The 18,663-nt window shown below is 39.9% G+C and overlaps 1 protein-coding gene across 1 annotated transcript in view; it reads left to right on the top strand.

The window, feature by feature from the left end:
* The window catches only part of LOC124594740 (protein canopy 4), a 37,610-nt gene extending 19,392 nt beyond the window's left edge, over nt 1-18,218 (top strand). Inside the window, exons 4-5 of the mRNA XM_047133118.1 lie at nt 2,041-2,125; nt 17,619-18,218. Of these exons, the coding sequence (XP_046989074.1) occupies nt 2,041-2,125; nt 17,619-17,828 (295 nt within the window). The 3' untranslated portion in view covers nt 17,829-18,218. The remainder of the gene's footprint in view (nt 1-2,040; nt 2,126-17,618) is intronic.
* Nucleotides 18,219-18,663: the final 445 nt, after the last annotated feature.

Raw genomic sequence — 18,663 nt, 5'->3', positions numbered from 1 at the left:
CAGCTGGGGTGCTGATCAGTCTACCCTTGTATGGCTGTACCAGGTGTTAATTCAGTCCCATCTAGATTATGGGAGCCTGGCTTATGGTTCTGCATCACCTTCCGCGTTGCAGTTGCTTGACCCCATCCTTCACAGCGGGATCCGACTCGCCACTGGAGCTTTCTGGACAAGCCCTCTCAACAGCATACTTTTGGAGGCCGGTGTCCCTCCATTGTGGTTCTGGCACCAACGATTACTGGCCGCTTATGCTACACACGTTTGTAGCTTGCCTGGGCATCCCAATTATCGTCTCCTGTTCCCCCAGTCGGTCGTCGATCTTCCAGAACAGCGGCCCCGGTCAGGGTGTATGATCGCGGTTCACGTCAGAGCTGTTCTCTTTGGGCTTCAGGTTTTTCCTCTTCCACCTCTTTTCCAGTCTCTCTGCATATACTCCCGTGATGTGTGCCCCACCCATGCCTTCGGCTCGGTTTGGCACAGGGCCCAAAGGACTCAGTCCCTCCTGAGGCCCTCTGCTGCCACTTTCTTTCAATCCTTGCCACGTTTCAAGGCTTTGACGTTGTCTATACTGACTGTTCAGTGGTAGCTGGTCGTGTCGGATATGGTCTTACTGTAGGGGATCATTATGAACAACACTCATTGCCGGCTGGCTGCAGTGTTTTCACTGCCGAGCTGGTTGCCATCTCTTGCGGCCTAGAGTATATCCGCTCCTGCTCTGGTGAGTCCTTCATTATCTGTAGTGACTCCCTGAGCAGTTTACGAGCTATCGAGCAGTGTTTCCCTCGCTCTCGTCTGGTGATGGCTATCTAGGAGTCCCTCTGTACTCTTGTCCGTTGCGGCCGCTCTGTGGTCTTTGTGTGGACCCTGGGTCATGTTGACATCCCAGGAAATGAACGTGTTGACACGCTGGCCAAACAGGCTGTCGGTGCACCAGCCTTGGAGTTTGGCCTTTTGGAGAGTGACCTCTGGTCAGTTTTGCGGCAGAAGGTACTTCGCACCTGGGGGTGAAGAATGGCGCACCCTTCCTTCATCCAACAAACTTCGGGCCATCAAAGAGGCTACCCGTGCGTGGCATTCCTCCTTGCGGGTCTCTCGCAAGGACTCTGTTTTCCTCTGCCAGCTGTGTATTGACCACACCTGGATAACACACAGCTATTTATTGCACCGCGAGGACCCACCTTTGTCGCTGCGGGTCAGCTTTAATGGTGGTCTACATCTTGTTGGACTGCCCACTTTTAACTCCTGCACTTTTATCAGATGATGTTGTGATGGCAGATTTAGTTTTGAGTTTTATTCGTGCAGGGGGTTTTTATCGCTTGAATTAAGTGTTTGTCCTTTTTTGTGCTGAGCCTGGCCTTTGGCCTATGATTTTAGACTGGGGTTTTTAGTGCGTTTCTTGGTGGTTGACTTTTCCTTTTTTGTTTCTATGGTGAGCCAACCACCGTCACACTCATTGTGATTTTAATTCCTTTTTTCCGGTCTCTGTCTGTGTCTTTGTCCTGTGTTGTCTCTTGTCATCTCCATTGTTTGTTCTTATGCTTTGTGGATGTTTAAAGTTCGTGGAAAAAGGGACAAATGGCCCTAGTAGTCTGGTCCTTTCAATCCCACAAACCAACCAATCAACAGTCATTACTGAACAGATAGTGTAAGACATGCTTGATATTGTACAGTAAGAAACCCTTCTAACCCCCCCCCCCCCCCCCCCCCCTCCTCCTCCTCCTCTCTCTCTCTCTCTCTCTCTCTCTCTCTCTCTCTCTCTCGCTCTGTGTGTGTGTGTGTGTGTGTGTGTGTGTGTGTGTGTGTGTGTGTGTGAACAGGTATATTGTGTGGTTAGTATGTGTTGTTATCATTTTTGGACATAATGCCCCTTTTTACATATTTGGACAGTATATAATCGTTTGGTTAATGGTGCAGGCAGCAGTTCTGGAGAGACTACAGACACCATGTAAAATTGATTTTCATCACTATTTATAGTATAGTATTTATATATGTCCTATGTAGTCTTGTGGAATCATATTGAGATGCTTCTCATCTTCATTTCAGAAACAAAGGAGTGAAAGTGGAATTAGGTATACCATATGAGTTGTGGGATAAGCCTTCTGTTGAAATTACGAACTTGAAAATTCAGGTGAGTAAAAATACATTTTCTTTGTGTCACAAGTAGTTAATTAATGCACATATGTTACATTTGTAAACTGTTAATATTGACATAAGTAAGGATAGAAAAATTTTGGGTTACATTAATGCAAAATTGGCAGTTCTTAGCAACATATCATGAAATTGGCTCTTTTTAACAAACTGTGGCAAAATTTGGCTTTTTTCCAATTTGTGTATTAAAAATGTCATAAATCTTAGGGCAGCAGTTTATTAATATTGGTAACTAATAGTTACTTAACATTAAAATTGGATCTTAAGGTAGACTTTTGCATTTCACCTTCAAAATGATTATTTCTTGTGAAAAAATTGATTCCTACAATGCATTGAAAGTGTGTGATGCAAGACCAAAGAGATAGAGTATACCTCTTTGACAATACCTGGAGCATGAAATACTCCATTCCTATCATGTTGTAAACTCAGGTTGTATTGCATGTATTAACCAATGAAAATGTTACTTAATAACGACTGGACTGTGTGTACATTGCCATCTGACGTAGTTGAAAGAGTTTCTGTGTTGAAAGTGAATTATTTACAACTGATTTGAGTGATACAAAATTCCATCTTACTGCAAGATCTTTGGTTTTGCAGAGTGGTTGCTGTGTTCCACATCTTTAGCTGAACATCACAGCAGTGTCCACATTTTCTTGTGCTTCCTTGCTGTGTACTTTGATCTCATTCACAGAAGCAGTTTTTGTAACTGTAAAAAATGCCAAAGCCTGCAGTTACTGCCAACGAAAGAGTTTGAAGCTGATGGTCTGTATGCTTCCGATAAATCTACAATATTGTGCAACAGCAAGATATCATGGTACAGAAAAGGTATTGTATTGAAACATATGCAGCTTGAGAATCACAAAGGGAATAGATTCAAGAATTCCTGTGCAGATAAAGTGGCAAGCTTCGATAAGTGGCAGCTTTGAAGTAACTAAGAAAAAGAAAAACGACTATTAATATCTGGCTCAAAGAACTGTCAAAAGTTTTTGAAAGTGAAGTTCCACTTTACAAATTGGAAGATGATTTTCGGCAGTGGATGAAAGAATTCATCGGAGGTAAGATGTGGCCACTGATATGAAGCAGTATGATGATCAAATTGTAGTTTTCAGCTTGCCACTGTATATTTATTAAAGTAACAAATGTTAGCAAAGATTTAAATTATTTTTAAATCTAATGCTAACAGTGAGGTTAATTTTGTTTAAGATGCTGGTGACATTCCATGTATCAAGACGATGAGGGGAAACTGTTGTACCTTCAACACAAAACCAATGAAAGGATAACATGATGCAGCAGCTAGCTAGGAAGGATGTTGTAGTGTTGTCAGACAAGACTACTGACAAGAGTTTGTTGTGTTTTTGCTGTGATAGTAAAGACTGTTGAGGCATGGAACTAACAGAAACTTTTTGTTGTGACTGCAAGTTCTTGACAGTAAAATCTACTCATTGTGATTGTTCAATATTGAGTGTTTTGCAAGACTGTAATATTCAATATGATAATGTTAAAGCTGTTGTAACTGACAGTGCTAGGTATATGAATAAATGCGTTAATTCATTGGAAACAATTTTAGGAGACCATTTATGCCATGTTCAGTGTTGGGCGCACAAGCTGAATCTGGTCACAAATGTTTGGAGAAACTTTTGTGATTGAACTCAACTATAACTAAGTTAAAGAGTGCTTTCCTGAATACCAGAAATAGAAAACATTTATATCTACAGTTTTTAAAAGAGAAGAAAAGGGGCACAAAGGCATTTCCTCTTCTGGTGTTGGAAATCTTGGCTTTCCACAGCCACTTATGTAGCAGAATATTTTGAAGACATTGTGGAATTCTTCTGCATTGATGATAAGCAGAAATTGATTGTTAATTTATTGTTTAATGATAATGTAAGTTCAATTATTCTGGAGGCCGTGTTCATTAAGGACATGCAAATTATTTGATAAACATCAAGGTGCACTTAGTCTTCAAATCATCCCATCTTGAATGAATTATACTCAGAGTTAAACAGCTGGAAAATGGCATTGCTATTGTGGCAGATGGAATTTTTGGTGAGAAAATCAGCAAGCTTCTGACTAAAGTGAAGAGGCATATCCTTTCAGGTGGAGATGAGAGAAACGCTTAAATGTTCAAGATTGAATCATCAAACAAAGTTGATGATGTTCTTGGCTACAAATCCATGTAAGTCTAGGTTCTCAATTGTAGGATTCTGTTTCAACCCTAGGACAGTAATCACAAACTTGTTAATGCTGAGAGGGCAAAGAGTCTTCCATGTCTACCTGCCACAGCATCTCTTAGCAAGCTAGATATTCTGAAGGGATACAAATATGTGCAGAATTTAGTTGAACAGCAGCTTTCAGCAGGAACTGTGGACATTGCCAAATGCCTGCAGGTGACTAAACTTGACAGCCAAAATTTGCTGCAGGTGCACTGAAGGCAGTTTGGGTTCAGTGTTCAAAAACAGACTCGGAGTGGTTATTTTCACAATATAATGAGATACAAACAGACTGGCAGTAAAATGTCTCAGAAGAGAACTTAGAACTAATGACAATAATTTCATGTGAAAAAGCTTCCTTGATGTACAGTTAAGTGTTAATTTTTCTTTGAGGAGCTCTGTTGGTTTACTATAAGCATTTACCTTCCTGTACAATAATGTAAATAAAGTTGATGTCTAGTGTGTAATAAATAACAATATAATTGACAGGTACATCTTCATTCTTAACAAAGTACTGAGTTACAGAGAAATAACACAAAAACGACTGTAAATATCCATGGGAAAATTTCTTTTTCTGTTCAAAAATTGAAATAAATTTGATATTTAATGTCGAACAAATATGATCTACTCGAAAGGTATATTTTTATTGATTACATAGCTCTGAAAACAATTAAGAAAGACAAAAAAATTTCAAATTTATTAACACACATTGAGAAAATAACTCCAAAAATGGCAATAAAATAAAATGACTTTTTCCTGTCACTAGTCATAAGTTTATGGTACACATTACTTGCTTTATTGCTGGAGTCAAAAGGGTGGGGCAGGTAGAGAGAGAAATAGGCAGGAAGCAGGAGGGGGGTTGGGGACAAGTAACTTTTGCTGTCTCATAATTTCCTAGCCTATGCATCTACCTGGCTCTCTATTCCAAATTCCTATCCTGCACACCTGTCTCCTTCCGAGCCTCAGCTACCTGATCCCACCTGATGAAGACCCCTGTCCACCTGCCAGTTTGCAATCTTGGCATTGTGTGCCCAGCCGGCATTGCGCGATTGTACAGGTGTGTGTTGGGGGGGGGGGGGGGGGGGGGGCTTCTTTACTTCTGAATTATTTACATTCTGCTAGAAATTTCCTTACTACACTGATAGAAGATAATTATGTATAAGGCTGTGTGGTGACACTGCTGACAACATACTTAAGTCAATACGGGGTACATTCTCATGGGGGCAGTACTGGTTGCGCATCTCCTCCTGCTGTGGATCAGGCCTATTCAGTGTGGCTTGTTGTAATTCCTGACATTATTGCTCAAAGGCTATGGACGTCAGCAGTTGTCTTGAGTTGGTTGTGTTAAAATTGCAATCTTTCAGTCTCAGATATTCAGTTGAATTTAAGTTTCGAAAACAAGCTAAATACATCATTTACATCTACATTCTACATCTACATTTATACCCCGCAAGCCACCCAACGGTGTGTGGCAGAGGGCACTTTACGTGCCACTGTCATTACCTCCCTTTCCTGTTCCAGTCGCGTATGGTTCGTGGGAAGAACGACTGCCAGAAAGTCTCTGTGCGCGCTCGAATCTCTCTAATTTTACATTCGTGATCTCCTCGGGAGGTATAAGTAGGGGAAAGCAATATATTCGATACCTCATCCAGAAACGCACCCTCTCGAAACCTGCACAGCAAGGCACACCGCAATGCAGAGCACCTCTCTTGCAGAGTCTGCCACTTGAGTTTGCTAAACATCTCTGTAACGCTATCACGCTTACCAAATAACCCTGTGACGAAACACGCTGCTCTTCTTTGGATCTTCTCTATCTCCTCTGTCAACCCGGGATGGTATGGATCCCACACTGATGAGCAATACTCAAGTATAGGTCGAACGAGTGTTTTGTTAGCCACCTCCTTTGTTGATGGACTACATTTTCTAAGGACTCCCCCCAATGAATCTCAACCTGGCACCCACCTTACCAACAATTAATTTTATCTGATCATTCCACTTCAAATCGGTCCGTACACATACTCCCAGATATTTTACAGAAGTAACTGCTACCAGTGTTTGTTCCGCTATCATATAATTATACAATAAAGGATACTTCTTTCTATGCATTCTCAGTACATTACATTTGTCTGTGTTAAGGGTCAGTTGCCACTCCCTGCACCAAGTGCCTATCCGCTGCAGATTTTCCTGCGTTTCACTGCAATTTTCTAATGCTGCAACTTCTCTGTATACTACAGCATCATCCGCGAAAAGCCGCATGGAATTTCCATCACTATCTACTAGGTCATTTATATATATTGTGAAAAGCAATAGTCCCATAACACTCCCCTGTGGCACGCCAGAGGTTAGTTTAACCTTTGTAGACGTCTCTCAATTGAGAACAACATGCTGTGTCCTGTATGCTTAAAAACTCTTCAATCCAGCCACACAGCTGGTCTGATATTCCGTAGGCTCTTACTTTATCAGGCGACAGTGCGGAACTGTATCGAACGCCTTCCGGAAGTCAAGGAAAATGGCATCTACCGTATTTACTCGAATCTAAACTGCACTCGAATCTAAGCCGCACCTGAAAAATGAGACTCGAAATCAAGAAAAAAAAAAATTCCCGAATCTAAGCCACACCTGAAATTAGAGACACAAAATTCAAGTGGAGATAAAAGTTTTTGGTCGCATCTCCAAATTGAAACAAAGTTGGTCCATTGTAATATGAGACACAATTTAGGTCGAATGAATGACGATACAGCTACAGTAGTTTGGTTCGAGTCGTAAGCTTAGCAGTTAAGCTTAACCAGGTAGCCATTGCTATGCGTCAGGCGCTCCGTCCGTATTTATACGGGTAACCTTCCTTTTTCACGTGCTTCGTCTGGTTTGAATTGATTGCTTATTTTTCTTTGATCTGATAAGCGCCGTTTTCTTTGTTATAGGTGTTTACGTCACTCTAAGTTGAAACTGCATTACTGTACTATGTCATGCATTGTTTGTCGCATTCTGATAGTGCATGTTTACGGCCTGTCACCGCTAGCTGCATGGCTTGCTTTTGTGCGTGCTACAGCCACTTACAATTAAAAAAAAGAGAGAGAGAGAGAGAGAGAGAGAGAGAGAGAGAGAGAGAGAGGAATCGTCTCATTAGCGAAACAATGGCAAGATACTGCTATTTGTTGTTACTTACACTGCTGCTTTCTTTGATAATGATCAACAAGAACCAAATAATAGACTGCGTATGATAGAAGATGTTCTGAATGAGAGTTTAGCGAAAATTTTTCTCCGTTTGAAAATCTTTGCAGGCGCCTCTTTAGTACATTACATTCTGCACTGAAATTAGAGTCGTCTTAGATTTAAAAATCTAGTCAATTGCCGTGCTTCATTTCTGACTGTATCACTATTAGGCATAAGAATAATACGAATATAAATATGACATGATATGTATATTCTTCCGCGTTCGCTGTTGTCTCACTCTAGTTTCGTAGTTTATTAGGCAGGCAGGATTTAAACGAGATAGCAGCAAACACGAAACAATACATGGCAAAATGTTGATATTCGTATTATTCTTATGGTGAAGAGAATACTGCATGTGATTCACAATTTATAAAAGTTCCTATTAGCAACCATCTCTTCTCACAGGTAGGAAAAAATTCAGAACGTAGAGTTGGCCATATTGACAAACATCCCAGTCAGTCTTGCCAGTCGGATTTTCATAGTACATTGAAATGCTGCTACATTCGAAGGTGAACAATACGGAATTTGTATGTACTTTGTTGGATAATGTATGAAAATGCAGTGATCGAAACTCGGGGCAGAGAAAAAAAGCTTGTCTTCCACCTTTTTTAAATTTCTTTACTGGCACAGAGGTTTTGGCGCCAGTATTTATCTTTGTGCCTACAAAGCATGCCTGTGTAGCGCTACATATATTCGACAGCAGAAGTTAGTTGTGGCGGCATCCACCAACATTTTTCAGAACTTCTGCTTGCTTTGTACTCGATTCTAAGCCGCAGGCAGTTTTTTGGATTACAAAAACCGGAAAAAAAGTGCGGCTTAGATTCGAGTAAATACGGTACCTGGGAGCCTGTATCTAATATTTTCTGGGTCTCATGAACAAATAGAGTGAGTTGGGTCTCACACGATCGCTGTTTCCGGAATCCATGTTGATTCCTATAGAGTAGATACTGGGTTTCCAGAAATGACATGATATGCAAGCAAAAAACATTTTCTAAAATTCTACAACAGATTGATGCCAGAGATATAGGCCCATAGTTTTGCACATCTGCTCAACGACCCTTCTTGAAAACTGGGACTACCTGTGTTCTTTTCCAATCATTTGGAACCTTCTTTTCCTCTAGAGACTTGCGGTACACGGCTGTTAGGAGGAGGGCAAGTTCTTTCGCGTACTCCGTGTAGAAACGAATTGGTATCCCGTCAGGTCCAGTGGACTTACCTCTGTTGAGTGATTTCAGTTGCTTTTCTATTCCTTGGATGCTTATTTCGATGTCAGCCATTGTTTCGTTCATGTGAGGATTTAGAGAAGGAACTGCAGTGTGGTCTTCCGCTGTGAAACAGCTTTGGAAAAAAGTGTTTGTTATTTCAGCTTTACGCGTGTCATCCTCTGTTTTAATTCCATCATCATCCCAGAGTGTCTGGATATGCTATTTCGATCCACTTACTGATTTAACGTAAGACCAGAACTTCCTTGGATTTCCTGTTAATTCGGTACATAGAATTTTGCTTTCGAATTCAGTGAACGCTTCATGCATAGCCCTCCTTATGCTAGCTTTGACATTGTTTAGCTTCTGTTTGTTGAGAGATTTTGGCTGTGTTTAAACTTGCAGTGAAGCTCTCTTTGCTTTCGCAGCAGTTTCCTAACTTTGTTGTTGAACCACGGTGGGTTTTTCCCGTCCCTCACAGTTTTACTCGGCACGTATCTGTCTAAAACACATTTTACGATTGCCTTGAACTTTTTCCATAAACACTCAACATTGTCAGTGTTGGAACAGAAATTTTCGTTTTGATCTGTTAGGTAGTCTGAAATCTGCCTCCTATTACTCTTGTTAAACCTTCCTCCCTTTTTTATATTCCTATTTACTTACATATTCAGGTTTGTTGCAACGGTCTTATGATCACTGATTCCCTGTTCTGCGCTTACAGAGTAGAAAAGTTCTGGTCTGTTCGTTATCAGTAGGTCCAAGATGTTATCTCCACGAGTCAGTTCTCTGTTTAATTGCTCAAGGTAATTTTTGGATAGTGCACTCAGTATAATGTCACTTGATGCTCTGTTCCTACCACTCGTCCTAAACATCTGAGTGTCCCAGTCTATATCTGGTAAATTGAAATCTCCACCTAAGACTATAACATGCTGAGGAAATTTATGTGAAATGTGTTCCAGATTTTCTCTCAGTTGTTCTGCCACTAATGCTGCTGAGTCGGGAGGTCGGTAAAAGGAGCCAATTATTAACCTAGCTCGGTTGTTGAGTATAACCTCCACCCATAATAATTCACAGGAACTATCCACTTCTATTTCACTACAGGATAAACTACTACTAACAGCAACAAACACGCCACCACCGGTTGCATGCAATCTATCCTTTCTAAACACCGTCTGTGCCTTTGTAAAAATTTTGCCAGAATTTATCTCTGGCTTCAGCCAGCTTTCCATACCTGTAACAATTTCAGCTTTAGTGCTTTCAATCAGCGCTTAAAGTTCTGGTACTTTACCAACGCAGCTTCAACAGTTTACAATTACAATACCGATTGCTGCTTGGTCCCTGCATGTCCTGACTTTGCTTCGCACCCTTTGAGGCTGTTGCTGTTTCTGTACTTGCCCGAGGCCATCCAACCTAAAAAACTGCCCAGTCCACGCCACACAACCCCTGCTACCCATGTAGCCACCTGCTGGGTGTAGTGGACTCCTGACCTATCTAGCGGAACCCGAAACCCCGCCACCCTATGGCGCAAGTCGAGAAATCTGCAGTTTACAATTACAATACCGATGTTCAAGTATCCACCAGGCCAGATCTGTGTAGGCAGGCATATTATCTACCACATGAAATCTAGTATCAGAAAATGCTTGTAAAGTCATACATACTCCTAAAATTATGCCACCCCAGAGAACACTAGCACTGTCATATTGCTCTTCCTACAGTATTGGATGGGTTATAACCTTTCCTATGGACACAGCAAATAATTTGATGATGAGATTAACTCAACAAGTTAAACTGCGACTCCATTGTTCCCAAGTCCACAGGCACTGAGTAAGACATTGTTTGTCAAGACCCATGTTGGTTTTGAGTAAAGGGCATATGTCTGATGGTTCACTGAGCTTAATAGCTGAAGTGGCCTGTGCTGGTCTGAGAGTGAAACTAAAGCAGAGGTAGACAGTGTAAAGAAATTAAAGCAAAGGTAGACAGTGTAAAGGAATGAGATGAACATAAATCTTCAACTCTCCTCCTTTGGAGCATAATTACACAACACAAATAGTTCAGTTAAGTCTCTGTCTTTGAAGTGAGTGATAGGTTTGGTGAACTGTCAGATGCAGAAAACTGAGTCATAGTTACTAGAGGCAAAGTACTGGTTCATGAGGAACTGTCTGTCTCTAATTACACACAAACACTTTGTGGTTCGAAACTACGAATATCCCGGAGTTCTGCACTGTAGCGGTCAGGTCTTGGTGTAGCTCAAAGGTGATTGCTGGCGGCTCAATGTAGAGTCTGAGGCAAATATCCCAGACTGGTGTCAGGTGGGAGGTTGTGGGATGATTCAGGGAGAGATTCTAATTGAGGAACTCCGGCAGCAGCTAACGTATAGCCCAGAGAGCTCATCTGTGGAAATCTGGCTAGGTATAGCTGAATATCATCCTTAGTGCTATTGAAGCACCAGTATACCATGAGACATGTTTTTGAGCACGTGATCCTGTAGGTAGGCCCATGGTGACTGCACCTCCGTAGGGCAATGCCGCCTGCTGGCGAGGCATGCGATGGGAACTGCAGTGGTGTTGTTCACCATTAGAGTCCCTGTGAATTTTGCCATAGGCCACTTGTTGTGCAGCTTTTTTTATATACTGGAAGGCTATGAGCCCCAGCATAGCAGTAGTAGCACCACCTCTCAATGTCAGTGATACAATGTCTCATGGGAAATGTGTGATCCAGAGGCTCTTGCTAGATGTCAGTTGAGGGTAGGTGCCATTAAAATTTTGGGCATTTAAGGCAAGATAATAACATTCCTGGTGACAGGTTGTAGCCTTGTGATGAACATTGTTATACTAATTCATAATTTTTGTGAATTTCTTGCGGGCTGTTGTTCAGCCGTCTCGGAATCTAGCTGTGCCGTTTCACACACACATTCCATTATGAGATTTGTTGTTAACATTATTGACTCATTCAGAGGAAACTACACTATTCATTTAGTGGACTGAACACAGATGATGATACACACTTGGATAACATTTCCTTAAGCACTGTACAGAAAAGCTTACAAGATTCAGCTGGCTTCAGTAAATAGATTCCAGCAGAACTGAAAAAATTGAGTGATAAACCACAAGTATTCAAATCAAAGTTGAAAGGTGCACTCCATCATTCTGTACAAGATGTCCTTGCAGTAGTTAAAAACTTTCTTCACATAGTGTCTCGTATATTTGTATACTCTCTTTTTTCTGTTTGGTTAATTACTAGCTTAGCACACACTACTTTGCTCATGTAAACTGTTTGGTATGCACAGATTCTTTTTTGTGGTCCTTTAATCAAATTTTTATGTTGTTCACAAATTGCAACATCATCTAAACTTTTCACACTAAATAAGGTCATAGAAGCATGGTATTTTCTGAATGTACTTTCAACCTAAAAGTGATTCTTACAGCTATAGTCAGAGGACTTAATCCTGCCTTTAGGGTTCTTGAGGCACTATTTTCATACATATTTTTTTAGAAGTCAGATACCAGTTTAATATGACAATATATTTTCATAAATATCATCCCCTACTTCACCCGCTTAGGGGTTGAATTTACAGGAAATACTTATTTTTTCATTTCTAACCAAGAATCCAAATACAAATTTCCAGTGATTTCATTTCAAAAATGTTTTCATAATGAAATATTTCATCAAAAAAATCATGCCTTATTTCAACCACTTCGGGTTTGAATTTCTAAAAACACTGAAACATGTAGTTTTTATTTCTAACCAAGAAGGCAAGTACCAATTTTCATAGATTTAGCCTTAAAAAGGCTTTCGTAATGAAATATTTTCATAAAACAGTTCATCTCGAATTTCACCTCTTTGTTGGTTAAATTTCCAAGAATGTTGAAACATGTATTTCTTTATTCTGGCTGAGAAACCAAATATCATTTTTCACAGTTCTAGCTTCAAAATTTTCTTAATAGTAACACATTTTTAAACAACCTCTCATCTGCTCTTGCACCTCCTTGGGGTGGAATTTTGAGAAATCCCTTCTTAAATGATGCCTACAGTATGAGATGAACATCCTCCCCAACTTTCAAGTTTCTATCCTTAGCAGTTTGGGCTGGCAATGGAGAGTGAGTCAGTCAGTCTGTCAGTGAGTCATCGGGGATTTTTCCCTTTGTAATTACAGATTTTATTTATAACAATTTCTTTATCGGCATTTTATGAACTATGTACTAACTCATTCCATGATCAAGTTGCTTTGGCTAGCATGGTTCCATAAATAATAAATAAATATCTCTCAGAATCTTCTTGACACTTTTGATAAAATGTTACAGGCAACAGTCAATTTGCAATCCATTTCAGACTTATTGTGGCAGTCCTGTAATCTGTCAGTGAGCCATACAGCATACTGTTATCCAAATGTATTGACTATGCCATCTTGCATCCATGTGACTTGTTTGCTCACAGCATTCGTCCAAAACAAAACAACTACTCAAGACCCTTGCCCACAGCGTTTCTGGCTGGTGTGCCATGTATTTCTGAGTTGTCCTACCACATTATTTCCGTGTGTCAGAGAGTTTTTGCAAATCTCAAAGATCTCTTAATTCTAGGAGATGATTGTTCTGATCTCAGATTTAAAGCAGTAATTGAACACACTCCCAGTTGACACTTTTGACCACCCTATACAAACTGTTCACTACCTTTTCTCCTCTTAAAAGCGAGTGTACTGTGGAAATCCCTTAAATATAAATATTTTAGGTTATACTTGACCATTATGAATATGAATTGACAATAAAAATTACTGCTGCATGTCACATATTTTGTTCTTCCCACTATGAGATTTGGGGGATTATACCTCCATAATCAGGAAAATGTATTTCAGACAGTAAGGTAGAGATGATCCATAGATGCAACCATATGTGGACAACTTGCATTATCTGGTAGACAAAGGGAAAACAACCCTATTTTAATACAGATCTCGACATTGTGTGTTTGCATTGGTGAACATTAGTTGTTGTTGTTGTTGTTGTTGTCGTCTTCAGTCCTGAGACTGGTTTGACGCAGCTCTCCATGCTACTCTACCCTGTGCAAGCTTCATCATCTCCCAGTACCTACTGCAGCCTACATCCTTCTGAATCTGCTTAGTGTGTTCATCTCTTGGTCTCCCTCTACGATTTTTACCCTCCACGCTGCCCTCCAGTACCAAATTGGTGATCGCTTGATGCCTCAGAACATGTCCTACTAACCGGTCCCTTCTTTTAGTCAGGATGTACCACAAATTCCTCTTCTCCCCAATTCTATTCAGCACCTCCTCATTAGTTACTTGATCTGCCCATCTAATCTTCAGCATTCTTCTGTAGCACCACATTTCGAAAGCTTCTATTCTCTTCTTGTCCAAACTATTTACTGTCCACGTTTCATTTCCATACATGGCTACACTCCATACAAATACTTTCAGAAATGACTTCCTGACACTTAAATCAATACTTGATGTTAACAAATTTCTCTTCTTCAGAAACGCTTTCCTTGCCATTGCCAGTCTACATTTTATATCCTCTCTACTTCGTCCATCATCAGTTATTTTGCTCCCCAAATAGCAAAACTCCTTTACTACTTTAAGTGTCTCATTTCCTAATCTAATACCCTCAGCATCACCCGACTTAACTCGACTACATTCCATTATCCTCGTTTTGCTTTTGTTGATGTTCATCTTATATCCTCCCTTCAAGACACCATCCATTCCGTTCAACTGCTCTTCCAAATCCTTTGCTGTCTCTGCCAGAATTACAATGTCATCGGCGAACCTCAAAGTTTTTATTTCTTCTCCATGGATTTTAATACCTACTCCAAATTTTTCTTTTGTTTCCTTTACTGCTTGCTCAATATACAGATTGAATAACATCGGGGAGAGGCTACAATCCTGTCTCACTCCCTTCCCAACCACTGCTTCCCTTTGATGTCCCTCGACTCTTATAACTGCCATCTGGTTTCTGTACAAATTGTAAATAGCCTTTCGCTCCCTGTATTTTACCCCTGCTACCTTCGGAATTTGAAAGAGAGTATTCCAGTCAACATTGTCAAAAGCTTTCTCTAAGTCTACAAATGCTAGAAACGTAGGTTTGCCTTTCCTTAATCTTTCCTCTAAGATAAGTCGTAGGGTCAGTATTGCCTCATCTGTTACAACATTTCTACGGAATTCAAACTGATCTTCCATGAGGTTAGTATTTTGCAGCTGTGAGTTATTAAACTGATAGTTCGGTAATTTTCACATCTTTCAACACCTGCTTTCTTTGGGATTGGAATTACTATATTCTTCTTGAAGTCTGAGGGTATTTTGCCTGTCTCGTACATCTTGCTCACCAGATGGTAGAGTTTTGTTAGGCCAGGCTCTCCCAAGGCTGTCATTAGTTCTAATAGAATGTTGTCTACTCCCGTGGCCTTGTTTCGACTTAGGTCTTTCAGTGCTCTGTCAAACTCTTCACGAAGTATCATATCTCCCATTTCATCTTCATCTACCACCTCTTCCATTTCCATAGTATTGTCCTCAAGAACATCGCCCCTGTATAGACCCTCTATATACTCCTTCCACCTATCTGCTTTCCCTTCTTTGCTTATAACTGGGTTTCCATCTGAGCTCTTGATATTCATACAAGTGATTCTCTTTTCTCCAAAGGTCTTTTTAATTTTCCTGTAGGCATTATCTATCTTACCCCTAGTGAGACAAGCCTCTACATCCTTACATTTGTCCTCTAGCCATGTCTGCTTAGCCATTTTGCACTTCCTGTCGATCTCATTTTTGAGAGGTTTGTATTCCTTTTTGGGTGCTTCACTTACTGCATTTTTGTATTTTCTCCTTTCATCAATTAAATTCAGTATCTGTTCTGTTACCCAAAGATTTCTACTAGCCCTCGTCTCTTTACCTTCTTGATCCTCTGCTGCCTTCACTATTTCATTCCTCAAAGCTCCCCATTCTTCTTCTTCTGTATTTCTTTCTCCCATTCCTGTCAATTGTTCCCTGATGCTTTCCCTGAAACTCTGTACAATCTCTGGTTCATTCAGTTTATCCAGGTCCCATCTCCTTAAATTCCCACATTTTTGCAGTTTCTTTAGTTTTAATCTACAGTTCATAACCAATAGATTGTAGTCAGAGTCCACATCTTCCCCTGGAAATGTCTTACAATATAAAATCTGGTTCCTAAATCTCTGTCTTACCATTACTTAATCTGAAACCTTTTAGTACCTCCAGGGTTCTTCCATGTATACAACCTTCTTTCATGATTCCTGAACCAAGTGTTAGCTATCACCTACTACGTTTCCATCTCTTCCTTTTCCTACTGTTGAATTCCAGTCACCCATGACTATTAAATTTTCATCTCCCTTCACTATCTGAATAATTTCTTTTATCTCATCATACATTTCATCAATTTCTTCATCATCTGCAGAGCTAGTTGGCATATAAACTTGTACTATTGTAGTAGGCTTGGGCTTCGTGTCTATCTTGGCCACAATAATGTGTTCACTATGCTGATTGTAGTAGCTTACCTGCACTCCTATTTTTTATTCATTATTAAACCTACTCCTGCATTACCCCTATTTGATTTTGTATTTATAACCCTGTATTCACCTGACCAAAAGTATTGTTCCTCCTGCCACCAAACTTCACTAATTCCCACTATATCTAACTTTAACCTATCCATTTCCCTTTTTAAATTTTCTAACATACCTGCCCTTTTAAGGGATCTGACATTCCACGCTCCGATCCGTAGAACGCCAGTTTTCTTTCTCTTGATAACGACGTCCTCTTGAGTCCCCATCCGGAGATCCGAATGGGGGACTATTTTACCTCCGGAATATTTTACCCAAGAGGACACCATCATTATTTAATCATACAGTAAAGCTGCATGCCCTCGAGAAAAATTACGGCCGTAGTTTCCCCTTGCTTTCAGCCGTTCGCAGTACCATAACAGCAAGGTCGTTTTGGTTAGTGTTACAAGGACAGATCAGTCAATCATCCAGACTGTTGCCCCTGCAACTACTGAAAAGGCTGCTGCCCCTCTTCAGGAACCACACGTTCGTCTGGCCTCTCAACAGATAACACCCCCCCCCCCCCCCACGTTGTGGTTGCACCTACGATACGGCTATCTGTATCGTTGAGGCATGCAAGCCTTCCCACCAATGGCAAGGTCCATGGTTCATTGGGAGGGGGGGGGGGGAGCATTAGTATAAATGTAAATACCTCTGTGATCACATATTGCATTTTCATTCATATTTATGGAAAATATAATTTCTATGAACTGAATTAAGCAAAGATGGCATATTAAGAGCTACGGAAGTCGAGAAACAAACAATAAGAATGCTGCTAGCAGAGACAAATTTTATGTATCATTTTAAATTACTATTTTACTCTGATATTTTGTGTGTGTAATTGCAGGGCAGCAACTTCTGTTAATCAGTACTGTGGTAACCAGGCAAAGTTGCAAATTCAAGTATTTTGTTTATTTGACGACTAGTTTTGGGCTGGGACCCATTTTCAAATCATCTAGATAGTCAAAATGGCAGTTCCAAATATATAAGAACCATGTCAAGATAGTATATGTATCTGGATGATTTGAAAGTGGGTCCTGGCCTGACACTAGTCACCAAGCAAATAAAACAGTAAAATTTGCAACTTTGGCTGGTTTTCCATTACACTTATTTCTTTCCTGTTTAAGAGAACTGAAATCTGATCATAAATTACATATAAAGTTAGATGATTTGGATTTGCCACTTCTGGTTAGTGTATGACTTTTGAGTGATTTCATTGATCCAGTTGTTATGTGAAGTATTTTGCATACAGATAATTAACAATATATTACAGTGATTATTTTATGGTTCTTTCTTTCAGTGTGAGACATTATTGGAAGATTATGAGTCCGATATTGAAGATTGGTACTGGCGGCGTCAGGGAGATATCTCTCTAAAAACATTTCTGTGTTCACAACGTGCTTTGAAAGGCAATGATGATTCATGCCTAAATGAAACACTGAAACCACGAAAGAAAGAAGAAAATAATGAATTAGATGAGACTGAGAAATCAGAAAAAGATGAACTTTAGTTAGTTTGAATGCTTAGTAAACATAGGCATCACATGAAAGGGGTCACATTGACCGTTAGGAATTAATGTGCAGGTAAACTGTCACAGGCTGTATGCTACTTTTGCTTTATTATTACATTTCCTCATCGGGAGAGAGCATCTTCAGATATTCATTTCTCCGATAGCTTTAAATTTTTAACATGTTGCCACCAGGGCAATGAATATTGTAGTACACTCATATCTCATTATTAAAACTAGAAATAGAGCAAATAATATGAGGCCTGCGACAGTTCACCTCTATATTAATCTGCATTTGTTGCAACTTCTTTATACCAAACATCTTTGTATTAGCTTAGTCATATGAAGTCTGATTATACCATTTAGAGTTCATTAAAGCTTTTATTTTTTGTATGTTGTATTTCTCATACATTGTAATTGCTAACATTTCCAAATGTCAGTCTCATCTTTGGATGAGCTATTGTGATGGTTTTATTTACAATTTTGTTACTTAGGTAATAGATGTTACCATAAAGTTTAATTACGATTTCCAGATTTGATCATCTTGAAGTACACTGGGGAACACAAGTGTGTCAAATGTGCTTGCCACTGACCAAGAATTATTTTGCGCCATAACAATTCAGTAGCAGTTTGAACTGGGCAGACATTCAATGCCTATCACATTTTCTGATGATACGCTCTCCCTCCCACTTTCCCTATGCACACAATTATATTTTCTTATAACGTGAGGCAAAATTGAAAAGATGGAGATAATGTGAATGGGCAAATTATCAAATATTTCAAGTTAGCTTCAGAAGGGAGGAAACTTAAGCTCTAATACAGTTAAAATGTGAGTATA

The sequence above is a fragment of the Schistocerca americana genome, chromosome 2 (genome assembly GCF_021461395.2).
Source record: "Schistocerca americana isolate TAMUIC-IGC-003095 chromosome 2, iqSchAmer2.1, whole genome shotgun sequence".
Taxonomy (NCBI): Eukaryota; Metazoa; Arthropoda; class Insecta; order Orthoptera; family Acrididae; genus Schistocerca; species Schistocerca americana.
The sequence above is the reverse complement of the archived record's forward strand: the minus strand, read 5'-3'. Positions and strand labels throughout refer to the sequence as shown.